Consider the following 15,842-nt stretch of genomic DNA (forward strand, 5'->3'; position numbering starts at 1 on the left):
CAAATGCTAATACTGAATCTAGAGTGGTACAACGCGAACCTAGCGATGACTAGCAGAACTGCTTGCATATCTCGGTCTTTTATTTAGCGTAGTCAACGGTGTTCACGGTCTTTGTTCGGCCTGTGCGAAGACGTTGCCTACAGACTGGTGGGTCTTGAATTAACGTATAAGGATGCACAGGTTACAAAGACATAACTGAGGCCTTTGACAAGTGACGGCATAATATTGTGCTACGATGTTTGTTTTCTATTGAAGTACGGCTAAGTGTGATTTCTCACAGAATTCACGTAATTTTACACGTGAATTTATGATTAAACTCGTAGAACTCGTACACTTATTGAATTTACTCTTCATACTATCATATCTCCTGGCATACGGTATGAGGTTCTGCAGTAGCACAAAGAACGTCCCTTCGTTTGTTAAACGAGTCATCATTTTCAAATTTTTGCTCCAGTGGATGGGCAAAGAAGTGAAAGTTTTACACGTTTTAAAAGACACTCGCGTGTTCATCCACTCCATTTTGATTTCATGTCTTTAACCTCCAAAATAACAGCAATAGACAGAATAATCATCTTGTAAGCAAATTTACTTCACTTGGCCATGACCAGAAAATATTCTGCAATATCGGACTGTGCGGAATATGTGCATGTTGTCGGAACGTGTGAATTCAGCGTGAACCCTGGTCGTTTCATAATTACTAAAATCCTAATTACTTCTCGCAGTGTTGCCATATTGAGGGGAAATTTCCCATAAACGACAAAATAAATGGGCATGCTTTAGACCCATAGGGAAAAAAGAAAATACTAGAATGTCCAAAAAACGTGGGAATTTTAACATATTCATTCCCTAGTTACATAAAAATAATTCCTGTTCCTTTTTATGTTTGAACAAATAAACTGTCCTCTTAAAATGAGAGTAATACTTTCCTTTCATATAGACTAGTGTAGTATAAATATGTTGATGCACAGTAACCATCTTATTGCCCGAACCCCGGAACTGTCAGCGATGATGTAATGGTCCCTCAACTATCGATTGTTATAATTAATTGGTTTGAATTTTGAATGCATTTATATTGCTTATCAATAATATTTTGAATAAATGTGTACAAGTGGCATGCTTACTTGAGCATGAAGTAGGATACTATACTAAAAAAAACCAAACCCCATGGCACTACAGACTTGAAGGGCCTTGGCCTACCAAGCGACCGCTGCTCAGCCCGAGGGCCTGAAGATTACGAGGTGTTGTGTGGTCAGCACGACGAATTCTCTCGGCCGTTATTCTTGGCTTTCTAGACCGGATAGTATACTAAATGTGACCAATAATTAATCTTTCATGGCCGCCTCTGTGGTGTAGTGGTTAGCGTGATTAGCTGCCACCCCCGGAGGTCCGGGTTCGATTCCCGGCTCTGCCACGAAATTTGGAAAGTGGTACGAGGGCTGGAACGGGGTCCACTCAGCATCGTGAGGTCAACTGAGTAGAGGTGGGTTCGATTCACACCTCAGCCATCCTGGAAGTGGTTTTCCGTGGTTTCCCACTTCTCCTCCAGGCGAATGCCGGGATGGTACCTAACTTAAGGCCACGGCCGCTTCCTTCCCTCCTCCTTGCCTATCCCTTCCAATCGTCCCATCCCTCCACAAGGCCCCTGCTCAGCTTAGCAGGTGAGGCCGCCTGGGCGAGGTACTGGTCATTCTCCCCAGTTGTATCCCCGACCAAAAGTCTGAAGCTCCAGGACACTGCCCTTGAGGCGGTAGAGGTGGGATCCCTCGCCGAGTCCGAGGGAAGAGCCGAACCTGGAGGGTAAACAGATGATGATGATGATGATGATGAATTAATCTTTCATGCAAAAAATATCTCATATTTCAGATTTTACTAAAGCATCTGCTGCTAAATTTCGGTATTATGGTACGTATCGTCAGGACTGCTGAAGTGCTGCTCGGGATATCAGTTATTAAGTTTTAGTACAAATAGTATTAGTAATAACTTTGTGTTTTTATTATTATTAGTCTTTGTTTTTCCGAAATGATTCTCTATGGACTGCGTGCAAATAACTAATTTTTTCAGTGTCTGTGTCATATTCGTCTGCCATCTTTGACATCCTGCCAGTATCTCTTGAGCCCATCGATTAGCGCTTTCTTCCACTTCTCTTGTAAAGGGCCTCTCCGTCTTCTGGGTTGTCTCCACCGTAAAACCCTGATAGCTTTTCATCATCCTTCTGAAACTAACCGTGTCATTGATTTTATCCTCCGTAATGCCTACCTCTCTCAGATATTTCGCATACTCTTGGAACCATCTCAATTTAGTTGGATTTGGTTTTATAAAATGTAGTCTCTTCTTTGTGATCCGGTCATTATTCATACGGATGATATGTCCATGAAACAAAAATCTTCTCTTTCTTATTCCTTTTGTTACCGGTTCCATCTTTACGTATACTTCTTTATTGAATTTCAATCGACCATCTGTTGCTCAAGATCTTCCGTTGTAGCCTGCGTTCTCTTTTATGCAGTTGATTGACTTGCCTTTTCGTTTCACGCACAGGGTCTCCGAAGCTTATAAGTCTTCCAGTCTAACAACATTGCTGTAATGTCTTAATTTGTCTCCGAAACTCAGCATCTTCTTATTACAGATGTTTTTAGTCAATTGGAACGCTCGCTCTAATTTCCGAATGTGGATATTGGTCGCTTCTTGTTCTAGCCCATCCTCTTGGATTACTTCACCCAGGTACTTAAACATCTTGACTCTTCCAAGTTTTCCATAGTCTGTTGACATCAATTCTTCTTCTTCTTCGTATTATTATTGTGTGGGAACTACGTGACCTACCTAAATGGAATGGTGAATTTTCAGGGCGAATTATCGACTAAAGAAGTGGGAGAACATATGTTACCTAGGTATATACTAATTGCTGTTACTGTTTAGTGTTGTTATGGCAGCGATAAGCTTAGTTAGTTTGATATATTGAAACGGGAATGCCCTGTCAGCATTCGCCGTCCATGTATTTATTGTGGAAAACGCGCCAACACCCGTCTGTGAAGATTTGAAACGAGCGCCGAGCCCGCAGGCATCATGTGTGACAGCGCAGGCAGGTGATCGCTCGCTGCAGGATGCCAGCCAATGTCGAGTGACGTCACGATCGAATGTTCCATTCCTTCTATGTCACTATAGCCAGAACGGGATGTCCGATCGTAATTTTAAGCAAGTCACCTTGTAGGCCGAAATAACAAATATCCCTGTACAAAGTGTCAAGCAAATCGGCGGAAGGATGCCCGAGTTATGGAAAATTTAAGAACCTCATATTTTCAGTCTTGCAAGCCGATCCGTGGGGATAAAAGGAGCTCGCTAGCCCCGTAGAAGGCAAAGTGTGTTTTGGCGTGTCCCAGCTGCCACGGGCCAGCTGCGGGAGTATAGTCTGTTATTATGTCCGGCTAAGGGCCGATGGTAGTTGATACGCGATACGGTTCGAGTGTCTAAGTGTCGAACGTATACTCGTAGGACTTTAACTTCGTGTGAAGGAAATAAGTTGCCTCAGAAGACTTGTTCAATAGTAATGCAAGTGATATAATCGATTTAGCTGATTAACATTCTTTTGACTTGTGAATTTCGTCTTGCAGAGACTGTACATTAATTGCTGTCACGTAGACATTGCTTTTATAAAGTGTGATTAACTTGGTGCATAAAGACTGTGCCTTAGTGAAAATCCATTTCTTTTCGAGAGACTATGTTAATTCACTTCGTAAAAGACTGTGCCTACATTTCTTTTCGAGAGGCTGTGTTAAGTTACTTGTAAAAATTGTGCCTCAGTGGAAAATTAATTTCTGTGTTTATTCACTTCGTAAAATACTGTGCCTGCGTTTCTTTCGAGAGACTATGTTAAGTTACTTCGTAAAGACTACGTCTTACTGGAACTTAGTTTTTTCACAAGACTACGTGTTACAATTCATAAACTGTCCCTTTACGAAAATTTGGTTTCAAGTCACGGGACTGCACTGCGATCATTTAAAACTGCCTTTATAGAAACTTTAATGTTTTTCAAAGTTTATATATGCTAGATCATTGCATTCACTTCACCGTATTCACTACGAACGGTACGAAAGACTGTGTCCGAGGAACTCAATTTATTTCTTTTCTTTGAACTGAGATTAAGTGAAGTTGCATACGGTTGAACCTCAGAAGGTTCCAGATTTTGTGTTGCCTATCATTTCAAGTTCGTCAGTGACTATTTCATTTACTGAACAGTTTTAACTTTCATTATCATTACGGGACTGTGATTCTGAATTTATTTCTTCGAAGTAGTTTGCATCCAACACTATTGCAGTGGGACTTGTGCAGCGTCGTACCACAACCTTCAGTGTAGCGCGGTAGAGGAGTTTGATATTCTATGCGAAGTCCATACATTTCTTTACTCCCTTCGTGGGACTTCCGTGGAATCCAGAGCTAATCAACTGTTCCACGCTGCACTATCACCAGACATCAGACTTCAGGTTCGAGTCTTTTCAAACATCGAGGGTCGACAACCGCCGTGGGATGATGTGGTGCCATGGTGAGGGGAAGGAGTTCAGCGACGTGGCACGACGCCGACGCTGAGAGACGACGAACGACGCCGAAGCTGAGGAACAACCACCGACGCCGACGCCGAGGCACGATGCCTTCTCTACATCTTTCTGGACACTCAAACTCCAACCATTCGTCTGTAAAGGTGATATGATTTATCTGTTTTTCTTGAATAAACTGCAAGTTCCACTGAAAAAGAACTTATTGAACTACCCTTCTCTCTCCAACTCTCTGAGCATGGACCGTACACGCCCTGGCGTCAATCCGTGTTCTCCACTAAGCTAAAGTACAGGCGTGTCTGTTACAACATATGATTATAAATATCAGACATTTGGGAACAGTAAAGTACATGAAAGACATAAGATTGTGATGGGAATTTCAATCGTAAATATCTGACAACACTAACTTTTAGTTTCCTGACTTTGCCTGCCTTTAAATGGTCCATCCTTGGGTGATTGTGTAAATGAGAAATTTCCAAAGTTGAAATTTAAATTTAAGAGGACAGTCTGGAGATAAACAGATAGTCTTACCTAATGCACGGATTTTCACGAAACTTTGTGGGTATGTCACGTAAATAATAGTAGAGGTATCACGAAAATTCCTTTCATATACAATATTGATAGTTTCTCCAAAAAAGGTTTTGAAAATATATTTTGAAATTTTTGATTCCATTGTTTATTAAATTTAATTGATCTGTTAAAGAAAATTTGGAATTGTATATATAATAATTATCTTAAAACCCTGAATATTGATTTTTCTGTAAGTAATTTATATAAGGAGATATATTGTTATAAAAGTTTGTATTTAAAGATCCCCACTCATGAAAAAATTCTGCAACAAAAATTCTATGCACAGGTTTCCTTATGTAACTGTGATACGTATACCATAGATATTTTGTTACATTTGGTAGAATGTTATAGGAGAAAAATGGAAATAACATGTAAAATTATAATTTTCGGGAAAATGAAAGCAAAACAGACGCCACGCCCATTTTTGCTGTGTGCAGACTAGCAAACACAGATTTATTAAAGTGATGAATTGATTGAATTTAACGGAATAACTTCGTTACAAGAAAAAAAAAAGGAACTCAATCCTTTCAATTTCAGCCATCAAATTTTTTCGCCAGAGTGTCCAGAATATCCATTTTTATCTCCAGACTGTGACCTTAATTCGGTTTCGAACGTAGGTAGCAGTGAATAGGCTGAGATTAAGAACCCGTGAGATTTTTCTTAAGATGCCGAGGACCTGAGAGAAGATCGTCAAACAAGGGTACAATATTTATGTTCCCGATAAGAAGATTGTAAATATGCTCTGCAGGAGCATGTGTAAGACACACATATGATTGCGGAATATCTTAATTTAACCACCTTATTGCTTCCTCATTATCGTGCGCAGAACGAGTACTTTAGCTAGTTTGCAATAAAACGTTCTCGCGCTGCCTCTGTCGCTAATCGAATGACTTATTTTGACAGAATTTGGTGACATGAATACAGTGTTGAAAAATCGCCAAGATATATCTATCTAATCAGAAGTAATGCGCCGATAAATCTAGCAGTGGTGCCCAGAAAGTCAGTCCCGCGCCACCGTTGCGTCGTCATTGCATTCCGCGCCACGAGAGTGGGGCCTCTAAGGATGCAAACGATTCTGACAGTAGATCTGTCTTCTATTTTAATTTTTAATTCCGAATTTGGTCAACTATGAACCACTTCGGCCTACCTTCTCTTCCCAAAACCTCTTCACTTTTCCGCTTCTCATCTCTCTTTCTTCCCTCTTAGGAAAGGATCCGTTCGGGCCTTCGTTTTAGTGGTTTCTCTTCAAATGGTTTTAGACTGTGGACTCTTCTTCTGAACTATCTTCTATTGTGGATCATCTGAAGTGTAATTCCAAGTTCTTTCGCATCTCTCTTGACCTCTTCTACCCACTTGGAGTTGGGCGTTCAACCCCATGATAAATTTGAAGATGATTTTGGTCAGTCATTTGTCATCCATACTTACCAGGTGTCGGTAGAATTTCAGCCTTCGTTTCCGTATTGTGTCCGTGATATTATCAGTGTACTTGTAGAGCTCCTCATTTCTTCTTTTCTTCCAAGTCCTATCAGTAGTCTTCTTCGGTTTCAGATTTTTTCTCTGATCTTCCTTTCCTTCGTCTCGAGTTCTTGCAGCTCCCTTTTCTTTATTTAAAATAAGACACTCTGAGAAGCAAAATCCTTCCGGTTTTATTACTGAGTTATAATGTCGGATTTTGACCTTGTAGGATGTTGCCCGTTTGCTATACCTGTTTGTAGGCTGGATCTAATTGTACTATGGGAGTAAAAAACCACCTAATTTCAAGCACATTTAATAATTTTTGAAATAAACTCCCATCCAATCATCATTATTTCGATATTCATACTTTGTTTATATAAAGGCAGTACAGCAAGTTTTAAAAAATCAAAGTGATCTAATGGTAAACATGGCCATAAAATACATGTTTGCCTCCCCTGTAAAATTTTGTTTTCTGGAGTTAGGTGGTTTTGATTTCCCTTATTTAATTTTCAGGCACTTGCCTTGTTTGCCTCTTTATCCAGTCCGTTGAGTTGGATACATGCACCGAGATATTTGAACTTGCCTGTCCTTTAAATCTTGCCATTCTTTACCTCCATATGCTTCTCGCTTTGGTGTTTGTATTCCATGTATTAAGCCTTTTCATAAGAAAAAGACCTACTTTTTCGGAGATTACATGCAGGCTCTCGAGCATCTTTTGAGCGTCTTCTCGAATTTTAGCTAAGATAGCAATGCCATCTGTAAAAGCTAAACGTTTGACTCCTAGGTTCTGTCAGTTCTTCGGTACCTTCTTTATATATCAACCATATTTCTAATGTAAGAGCTTTCAAGGATATTAATCCGAGTTTCATTTCTTTCGTTGCGGAGTGACGTAATACCTGCGGTCGCTTGGACAACACAATGTTCCCCAATTCTTTGATTGCTGAAAGTTATGTTGCAATTCTCCTTGACAACTCGCGGCTCGGCATGCAAGATAATATTAAATAGAGATGATGATCTTCTGGGCTTATTCTGTGTGACATGAGGAAAATGCAGGAGATCTTTACGTTTCGGTAAGTCTTAGGGCTTATTCCTCAGAAGTGAAGGGAATCGGACAAGTCTAATATAATGATGGATTAGCGTTGCCAACCGGATAATAAGAAATTTTGCTAAAATACTGACGAAATTCTGGTACGATCGGCTACGATCCCCCTGTGGGTGGCAGTAGAATAACATCCACAATATCCCCTGCCTGTCGTAGAAAGCGCCTAAAAGGGGCCCCAGAAGCTCTCAGCTTGGGAGGGTGGGTTGGCAGACATATTCGTGCCAGACTCCTCATTTTCATCTGTCCTACTTGACCTCGCGTGGTGAACTCGTGTTCTTTTTCGACCCCTACCATATGAGGTATCGAGGATTAGGGAGTCTTTCATTTCCACGACCTTAGTGGCCGTTGTCTTCCTTTGGCCGGTATCTTCATTTTTCGAAGTGTTAAACCCCTTCCATTTTTTCCTCTGATTAGTGGTAGAGGATCGTTGCCTAGTTCTACTTCCTCTTGAAACAACCACTACCACCACCACCATCGATCTACTAAAGTTGCACGACCATCCGAGGGCAAGCAAGTCAAAACAAACAGACAAATGATGCACTTGTGTTACGATGGATTTTTGTTTACTTAGTACAAACAAGTAGAATTTGAACGTAGAGGTGATAACACACTTTATGGTGAATTTTATATTATTGTATGTATGGTAAAATTTAAAATTTGTAAAAAAAGAGGAACACAAAAAACACATTTCCTGGAGGATCATCAGTTAACGTTATTGGCTTACAGCTTTCGGAATGAACCACCGGAGTTAGAAATTTTAAATCGCATGATGGCCTTTAATTTGTGATACGACTAACCAGTAACTAAAATACAATTTAGGGGAAAAATAATTTAGAAAGTTCCAAGGGATCATGTTTATTCTCACTTACAAGAGGAAGGGTCTGACACGTGCCTCACCGCTTTTGATAACATTTTGCACTGACGTTCTATATTGAAAATAAAGAGAAAAGTATTTCGTCGCTTTGCTAGACACTCCCTAGTGTTTGAAAAAATCGGGGTCGAAGTTGACGACGGAGAATCGTATTTTCAATGCAATACATAGAAAGGTCATCTATAACATGTTTTATTTATATAACATTGGGTCTAAAGTTAATAATATTAGAGTTATTAACGTTTAGGTGTTTAAATGGTGTAAAAGAGCGCGGTCGGCGTCAGAGTGTGTTTTTTGTTTTCATTCAATTTTTTCAGTGAATCTGATAAAAGTATAATTAGAATAGTTTTCTTTGCCTTTTTTCACATCTTCGTACAATGTTCAATATTTTTGGGATATGCCTCTTTTAGAACCCTTCATGAGATGATTTTATTGAAATTATACAATCCATTTCTCATGGAATTTGATACATCAGAAGTACAAATAGTATCCTGTATTCCATGAAGTTGAGGGTACTAAAACCTGCTTTTAGACGATTTTTCGATGTATAGCATTGAAAATACGTTTTTTCGTCATCAACTTTGGCCGCGGATTTTTTTAAAAAACTAAGGAGTGTCTATAAAAACGCTGAAACACGTGTCTCTTTATTTTCAATATAGAACGTCCCTGAAAACTTTTATCAAAATCGGTGAGACATATGTTAGAGCCTTTCCTTGTCTATACTAAAGGTGGATATCACTGCATCCCATGCAGAAAGAAAAAAAACTCAATCATTGCATTATTTTGGGAGCAAAGGGAATAGTATGATAAGTTGTTCTCAATTGAATGGGTGCTCGCAAGAAAGGGCTAACCAACATTTTGTCAGAACAGAGATAAATCAACTTTTGCAAAAAAAAAAAAAAAAAAAAAAAAAAAAAAAAAAAAAAAAACGATACCATAAAAATAATACTTTTTCATTTTATCTCGATGGGAATGAAAACCTACAACCTGTTTTCCAGTCATTGACCGGGTCAGGGATGTAATGAATGAAACATATATAGGCTGTTATTACAATGGGGTCGCCACTCCCAAGGTGATTTATTAATGAGTGATAAATGCTATGAAATGATAATGGAGAGTATTGCTGGAATGAAAGATGACAGGGAAAACCGGAGTACCCGGAGAAAAACCTGTCCCGCCTCCGCTTTGTCCAGCACAAATCTCACATGGAGTGACCGGGATTTGAACCACGGTATCCAGCGGTGAGAGTTAATACTTTACCTCAGATTCGCAACCAAACCTTATTTTATGATCATAAAATACAAATATGGTGTTTCATACAATAAACTAGATATAAAGAAGCTTCAGACTTATTGTGAAATATGACATAACTTTCCCTCACGGGACAATCATCAGTCATATGGGTCATATTCTAATGCATTGGAAAGTGATTTCTCAGGCACTTCTTGGCCATTGCCAGCTGTCAGTTCTCTGTAATACTAGTGATATACTGAAGGGGCATATTCAAGTAGCTCAAGCAAGTCCTTAAGCTTTTCTGGCTTTATTGGCCTTGTACCACTGTACTTTGGTGGCAGCTGAATACTAGCAAGTGATGGCCGACCACCTTTACTGTTCCTTTTGTGAAGGTCAACATAATCATATTCCTCAACAATAGCATATGAATATTTTAAAAAAAAAATGGTTCATCTTTCTTAAATAGTATGCTTGAAACTTTACTAATTAGTACTATTTGCTTATTTACAGCTTGGTTACTTTTTCTAGCGAAGGTTGAGTGCTCACAAACTTATCATTTGTCATTTTTACTACTTGAAATGGCTTTATTTCTCTAGCTCTTTTTACTAAATCCATCCATTCATCTAGCATAAAAACACAAGAAACAGCCCCTTTCATTTATTTCAAGTCCGGATCAGCGGTGTAGGGGGCAACACGTCCGCCTGTCACCCGGTGGCCCGGATTCGATTCCCGGCCGAGACTGGGGTTTTCAATTGAAAATAATTAATATCCCCGGCTTGGGGACTGGGTGTTTGTGTCGTCCTTAATGTTTCTTTCCTCGCATCGAACACTTTACACTTCCGCAATTTCCAAATGCACGCAGGTTCATAACATATGGTGCAAAGTAGGGGCAAAAGATATTCTTAGGTCGACGCCCAGAATAAATAGCACTTTTTAAGTTCCTTTTTTCAATCAATTCAAAATTTCAGTCACCGGGAAGATATGTATGACCAGGGACTAGATATTTATGCTCTATAACGTCAAATTTGTTAGCCTGAACAAGATGTGATCAGAAACTTATTACATTCATGTTTTTATTTTGGAAAAAATACACAAAAATCTAATATCATTTGGCACTATGTTCATAATCTATTGGTTAATACAAGAAATAATATAATCTAGCATATCATCTAGCCTCTAGCATACATAGGAATAAGGTTTGCTAACCTACAACAGCAACGCTATCTTTACGGCCTCCTTCTAAACGTCTGTTAGCCCGATTTTGCAATAACAAAATTGGTCTAAATAAAATGGCATAAAATTCAAAGCGTTGTATCTCATCACACAGGATTATCTCATGTTAGCCCAACTCACAAAAGATAGTTTGAACCTTCCGCAATAGAAGGCAGCATATAACTAATTTTTTCCAAATTTGTTGGTAAGCCCGTTTTTGCGAGCACCCCTTCAATTTATATACAAAATGTTTAAACTAGATGAACAGGAATTTGTAAGTATGTATGAAACCATTTTGCATTTAATTTTAGTTTTCGCTTCATTGTTAGATTTTTAACTGAACAGTCAACTGTGTATCTTCTCAACGGAACAGCCTCACTTTATTTCTGAACAAAGTTGTTTCTCTCTCTGGCGTTTGGTAAAGGAATTATTCTTTTACACTTTTATCTGATCCACGGCTGGAGTTGCCATAGACAAAGAATTGTAGATGTACCGATTACCTGTTTAAGAAGTAATTTGTAACTTAACTGAGTAAAATATTTCTCAGGTAACTGTAACTCAGTCCACTTACTGTTTTTAGTACTCTCTCCATCACTCGATATGTATCTACAAGTTTGATCTAAAAACATGCAGGTTTTACGTCCAGTTGCCCTTAATAATATTCAAGAAGAGAAATAATAAATTATACTGCCTTATAAGAGAACGACAAGTAACAAATTATCACGGTACAGTAACTTTGAGTTTATTTACCATAATTTTATTAGATCAAAATATTTAACACCATTTTTATGTACAGTGCTGCGTACTTGCAAAGAAGTCAGATCAGGTATTGAAACACTACTGCTCATGGTCTGTGTTCACTGTTGTCGCAGCAGAAGTGTGAGACCCTAACTGGAACACTTCAAGTACAAACTTTTGTGTCACTGAAAAAAAAAAAAAAAGAGAAAGAACACGTGCCACTTTACTATGTTTATCTCTACGTCCCGTCGGCTGTTCCGCACGTATAGTAAGTTAAGTTGTCCTTCACAACAAACAAAACATCACACACTTCCAGACGTCGACACTCGCAGTTCACGTCTTGGGTTCAATCTAGGAGTTCACTCACAGCACTGTGAAGGTTTTCATCTCAATCTTTTTAATATGAAAACTGTAAAACTGTATACCAGGATGTGTACGGAGATGGAAACGCTGGCTGAGTTCTTGTTCCCATGTTGCATTGCCGCTGGATGTTCTCCTGAAACAAAGAACAAAGAAATCTTAGGTCACAGTATTTGACAGCTAGAAGTAAAGGCGTGTTTGGATGGTGCATCTTTTCATGCCTCATCGAATATAACACTACCTGCTTTGCTGTATATTTCAGGTTGCAAGAGTTCAAGTATCATGCCATATGCCTCTTTCTGGTTACGTGCTGATGGAGAGCTGCATACAGGAAACTGTAATTTAAATCTAGCTGATCTGTGCAATCGTCAGAGCAAGGGGCCCCTGCCTGTTGCAACCTGAGCACTAACCAAGTGTTTGAAAAACTGAAGCTCAAAACTCTTTCTGCTCGAAGGAAAGTATCAGATCCAAAGCTGCTATGCAAAGCAGCTAATGGTTTACTTAGGTTACCAGAATTACAGTAGTTTCCTTTTCCCCATCCAGGCCCCATCCCGTAGCACCAGAATGAAGACCCATATTCCTTACTCCCGGCTTTCTCTTACCCAAAAGTCCATCTCTATACGTATCCCAGCAATATTTAACATCTTATCTATAACCGAAAATCTGGATATGTTTCTAACGTATCCTTCCTTCTGTCATGGTATTTCTCACAAAACTTAATTTTCCGTCTTGGTCTTTCCTGTGTCTTCTCTTGTAATTAAGTGCATTATCCTTTGTTTATGTATTGTTTATGTAAATATGTAGAACGTAACATTGTACAGTTTTTATTGTGTATGTACCGGGCGGTACACCTCCACACCGTTTATTTAAAAGTTGCGCCAGTTAAAACTCCTCTTCTGGAGGAAGTCTGAACTTTATCTACGGTCTTAATTTCCAAATTTCTCAGAAGATGTCACTACCTGGAAATTTTTGAGTTTGTGAACTGTGTCATTTTCGACGTACTTTTGTTTTGCTTGTATTAAGAAGTGTGAACTTTCTCTTCTAGAGGACACTACTGAAGATCAACAATAGTGCAACCTAGTGCGGAGTCAAAGAACTATTTTGTTGGAGAAAATTTAATTTCAGGAGTTTGTTCTTTGTTAAATTTCTCTCTGTCATTGTTTAAGTTGGCAATATTTACCCCTTTCTTCCCCTTGTTTTGAATGTATCCAATCACGAATTTCTTCAATGAATTTCTGACCAATCTGGTGTATCTTTCCCCAACTTGAATCTGTTGCGGGGTCCTACCCAATAAAATCTTTGTGGGAGGGTGTTTTCTTTCCCCTAACGCCTAGAATTTTCTGCGAGAGTATTTAAACTGCTGATTTTAGGGTCTCCGGGCCACTTCTGTTCCATCTTTCAGTGTATTAAGTACATAGCAGGAGGCGGGAAGCGCCTCTTTCCTCGGCAGCGATCTACTACCAGGTAATGGCCTATTAATAACTTCTTTTCTTGCTAGGTCGGCAGTTTAACTCTCGCGGCGGGTTCGAAGCGTTTTCCATCATGTAACCTTTTCCTAAAATGTAACTACTCTTTTCTTCTATTCTCTTGTAAAGCTATATAATGGGATAGAGAGTGCTAACCCTCTCGAGCTCCCACTCATATTGTTTTGAGGTGAACTTATTTTTCACAACCTATTCTTCGATAACGTAAAACTATTGTTCCTTTCTTAAGTCACCTCTGTAGTATGGGGTTAGCCCTTGCATCAGTGGCCTAAGAGCCAAAATAGGTCTTAAAAACAAAGTGTATTAGGAGTGCAAGTTCGCCTCCTCTCAAATTGTTATTTTAGAGGTCATTTAATTAACATTCTTTTCGTTTAATAGACCTCAGTAGATTGGGTATTTTACCCCGGTGTTTATGTCCGTTGAGGACAACTTGAAGGTGGAGTTTAGTGTGGCCTGGGAGAGGCTCAAATTGGAGAGCGTGTGGCTCTTTTAAAAATTGTATGTTGTATGCCTCGAGGAGGCTTTTCAGTGTAATTTGGAGCAAGGGCTCCGAGGTATGAATGGGGTTTTCTGCCCCTCTGTTAAAATTGTGTTTGGGATAAAACTGAGCTGATTGCCCAAGCATTGTGAATTCGGGGCTCGAAGCCCAACTTCTGTAAAAATTGTAACTACCTTTTTTGACTTGCTACTCTGTAACTGCCATGCTTGTTACTTATTTATTTTGAAAAGAAAATATAACCTTATTAAATTTTAAATTTTGTTTACATGCACTATATTTTCGTAGCTTGAGATCCATTCACGCCCGCACCTTCTTTCACCTCTATCTACCACCAAAACACGGTAACAAGTGGTAGCAGAGCGTGGTTGAATGGGTCTCAATTTTGCCCCTCTTGACGGTTAAACATTGCTTTAATTCAAACTCTAACCATTTTCTCAGTTGCTGGCATTTGTGAGTTTTTCAAAATCGTTCTGTCATCATGCCCGGCCCTCGCGATGTTCTCCTCCTTAACTATTTGCGCAAAGAGGAGTTGATATACGAGTTAACTATCAGAAACGTTCAATCTGGAGGCACGGTTGCAATAGACACTAACAAGCTTAGAGAGTCCCTTGATTTGCCCATTTCCATCCCCAATTTGGGAGAGAAAGAAATTGATGACTCTCTTTCCACGATCGTCGAGAATATTACTGGGCTAGCTTCTGTAGTTAGTTTTTTTGATGAAAATGATCCGTCTCCTAATCAAATTAAGCGTGTGCAAGGCAGACTATATCACTTTTCAAATAGAGTTAATGATCTGTTGTCTCTAAAGGTGAATGACGTTCAGAGGAAGGAAGCTAATACGCTCCTTGAAACTATTTCTGAATTGTCTAGTAAAGTCACTCAATTGTTAACTGGGGAAGTCCCTCCCAAATCTGATCAGCCCACCATAGTGAATGCAGGTAGTGAGGAAGCGTCTCCTAAGGGAGAAGTAAATAGGAAAACCCCCACTGCTCAAACTATCTCTGCCCCATTGGACAACGAGTCTGAACGCCATGCATCGTTGGGTAACATCCGTCCTGAATTAACTTCTTTGCCATTGAAACCTTTACCTACTATGTCACCCGGGTTTAGTAGCTTGCCTCATCCATTGGCAATGTTGCTAAGAGGTATCTCTAAGTTTTCTGTCAACACCACCGGTGAAGTTATTTCATTTTTAAGATTTTTAGTTGAATTTCAGGATCACGCCCTTGTGTTTTCTCTTTCCCCTTGTCAGATTTTGCAAATTATCTATCCGTATGCTATTGGTGTTCTCTCAGATAAAATAGTAAGAGCCATTGCTGAACAGTCATCTATTGAAGATTTTCACGCACACTTGCTTGCAAATTTCATTCCTGCCCGCGCGAGGTCATCTCTGATTCAGAAATACTATTATCGAGTACAGAGGTTGGATGAAAACTTGGCTGATTTCATACAGGACATTAAGTTTTATACTAGGGTGTTTGCCCTTCATTTTCCTGAAGATCAGATTGTACAGGCTATTGTAGAGGGAATTTCACCTCCCTATAGGTCATATTTGTGTTTCGCGGCGTGCCCGCAAACTTTCTCTGAACTTGAAGCATTGGCCGTTTCAGCGGAAGGAGTTAGATACGCTGATTCTTTGCGTGTCGCGAAAGAACCCCCGCCTTCCTTTAGTAACACTCGGCCTCCACCTCGCCGACCAGTCAATCCCCGTAAATGTTATGCTTGCGGGTCGCCTGACCATCTGCGCGACAAGTGTCCACTGATCAAGTCAAGT

At 39.5% G+C, this 15,842-nt stretch overlaps 1 protein-coding gene across 1 annotated transcript in view; it reads right to left on the reverse strand.

The window, feature by feature from the left end:
- Nucleotides 1–11,807: 11,807 nt before the first annotated feature.
- LOC136872756 (uncharacterized) overlaps nt 11,808–15,842 on the reverse strand; it is a 302,350-nt gene continuing 298,315 nt past the window's right edge. Inside the window, exon 3 of the mRNA XM_067146587.2 lies at nt 11,808–12,221. Coding sequence (XP_067002688.1) covers nt 12,109–12,221 — 113 coding nt within the window. The 3' untranslated portion in view covers nt 11,808–12,108. The remainder of the gene's footprint in view (nt 12,222–15,842) is intronic.

Source organism: Anabrus simplex, chromosome 4 (genome assembly GCF_040414725.1).
Source record: "Anabrus simplex isolate iqAnaSimp1 chromosome 4, ASM4041472v1, whole genome shotgun sequence".
Taxonomy (NCBI): Eukaryota; Metazoa; Arthropoda; class Insecta; order Orthoptera; family Tettigoniidae; genus Anabrus; species Anabrus simplex.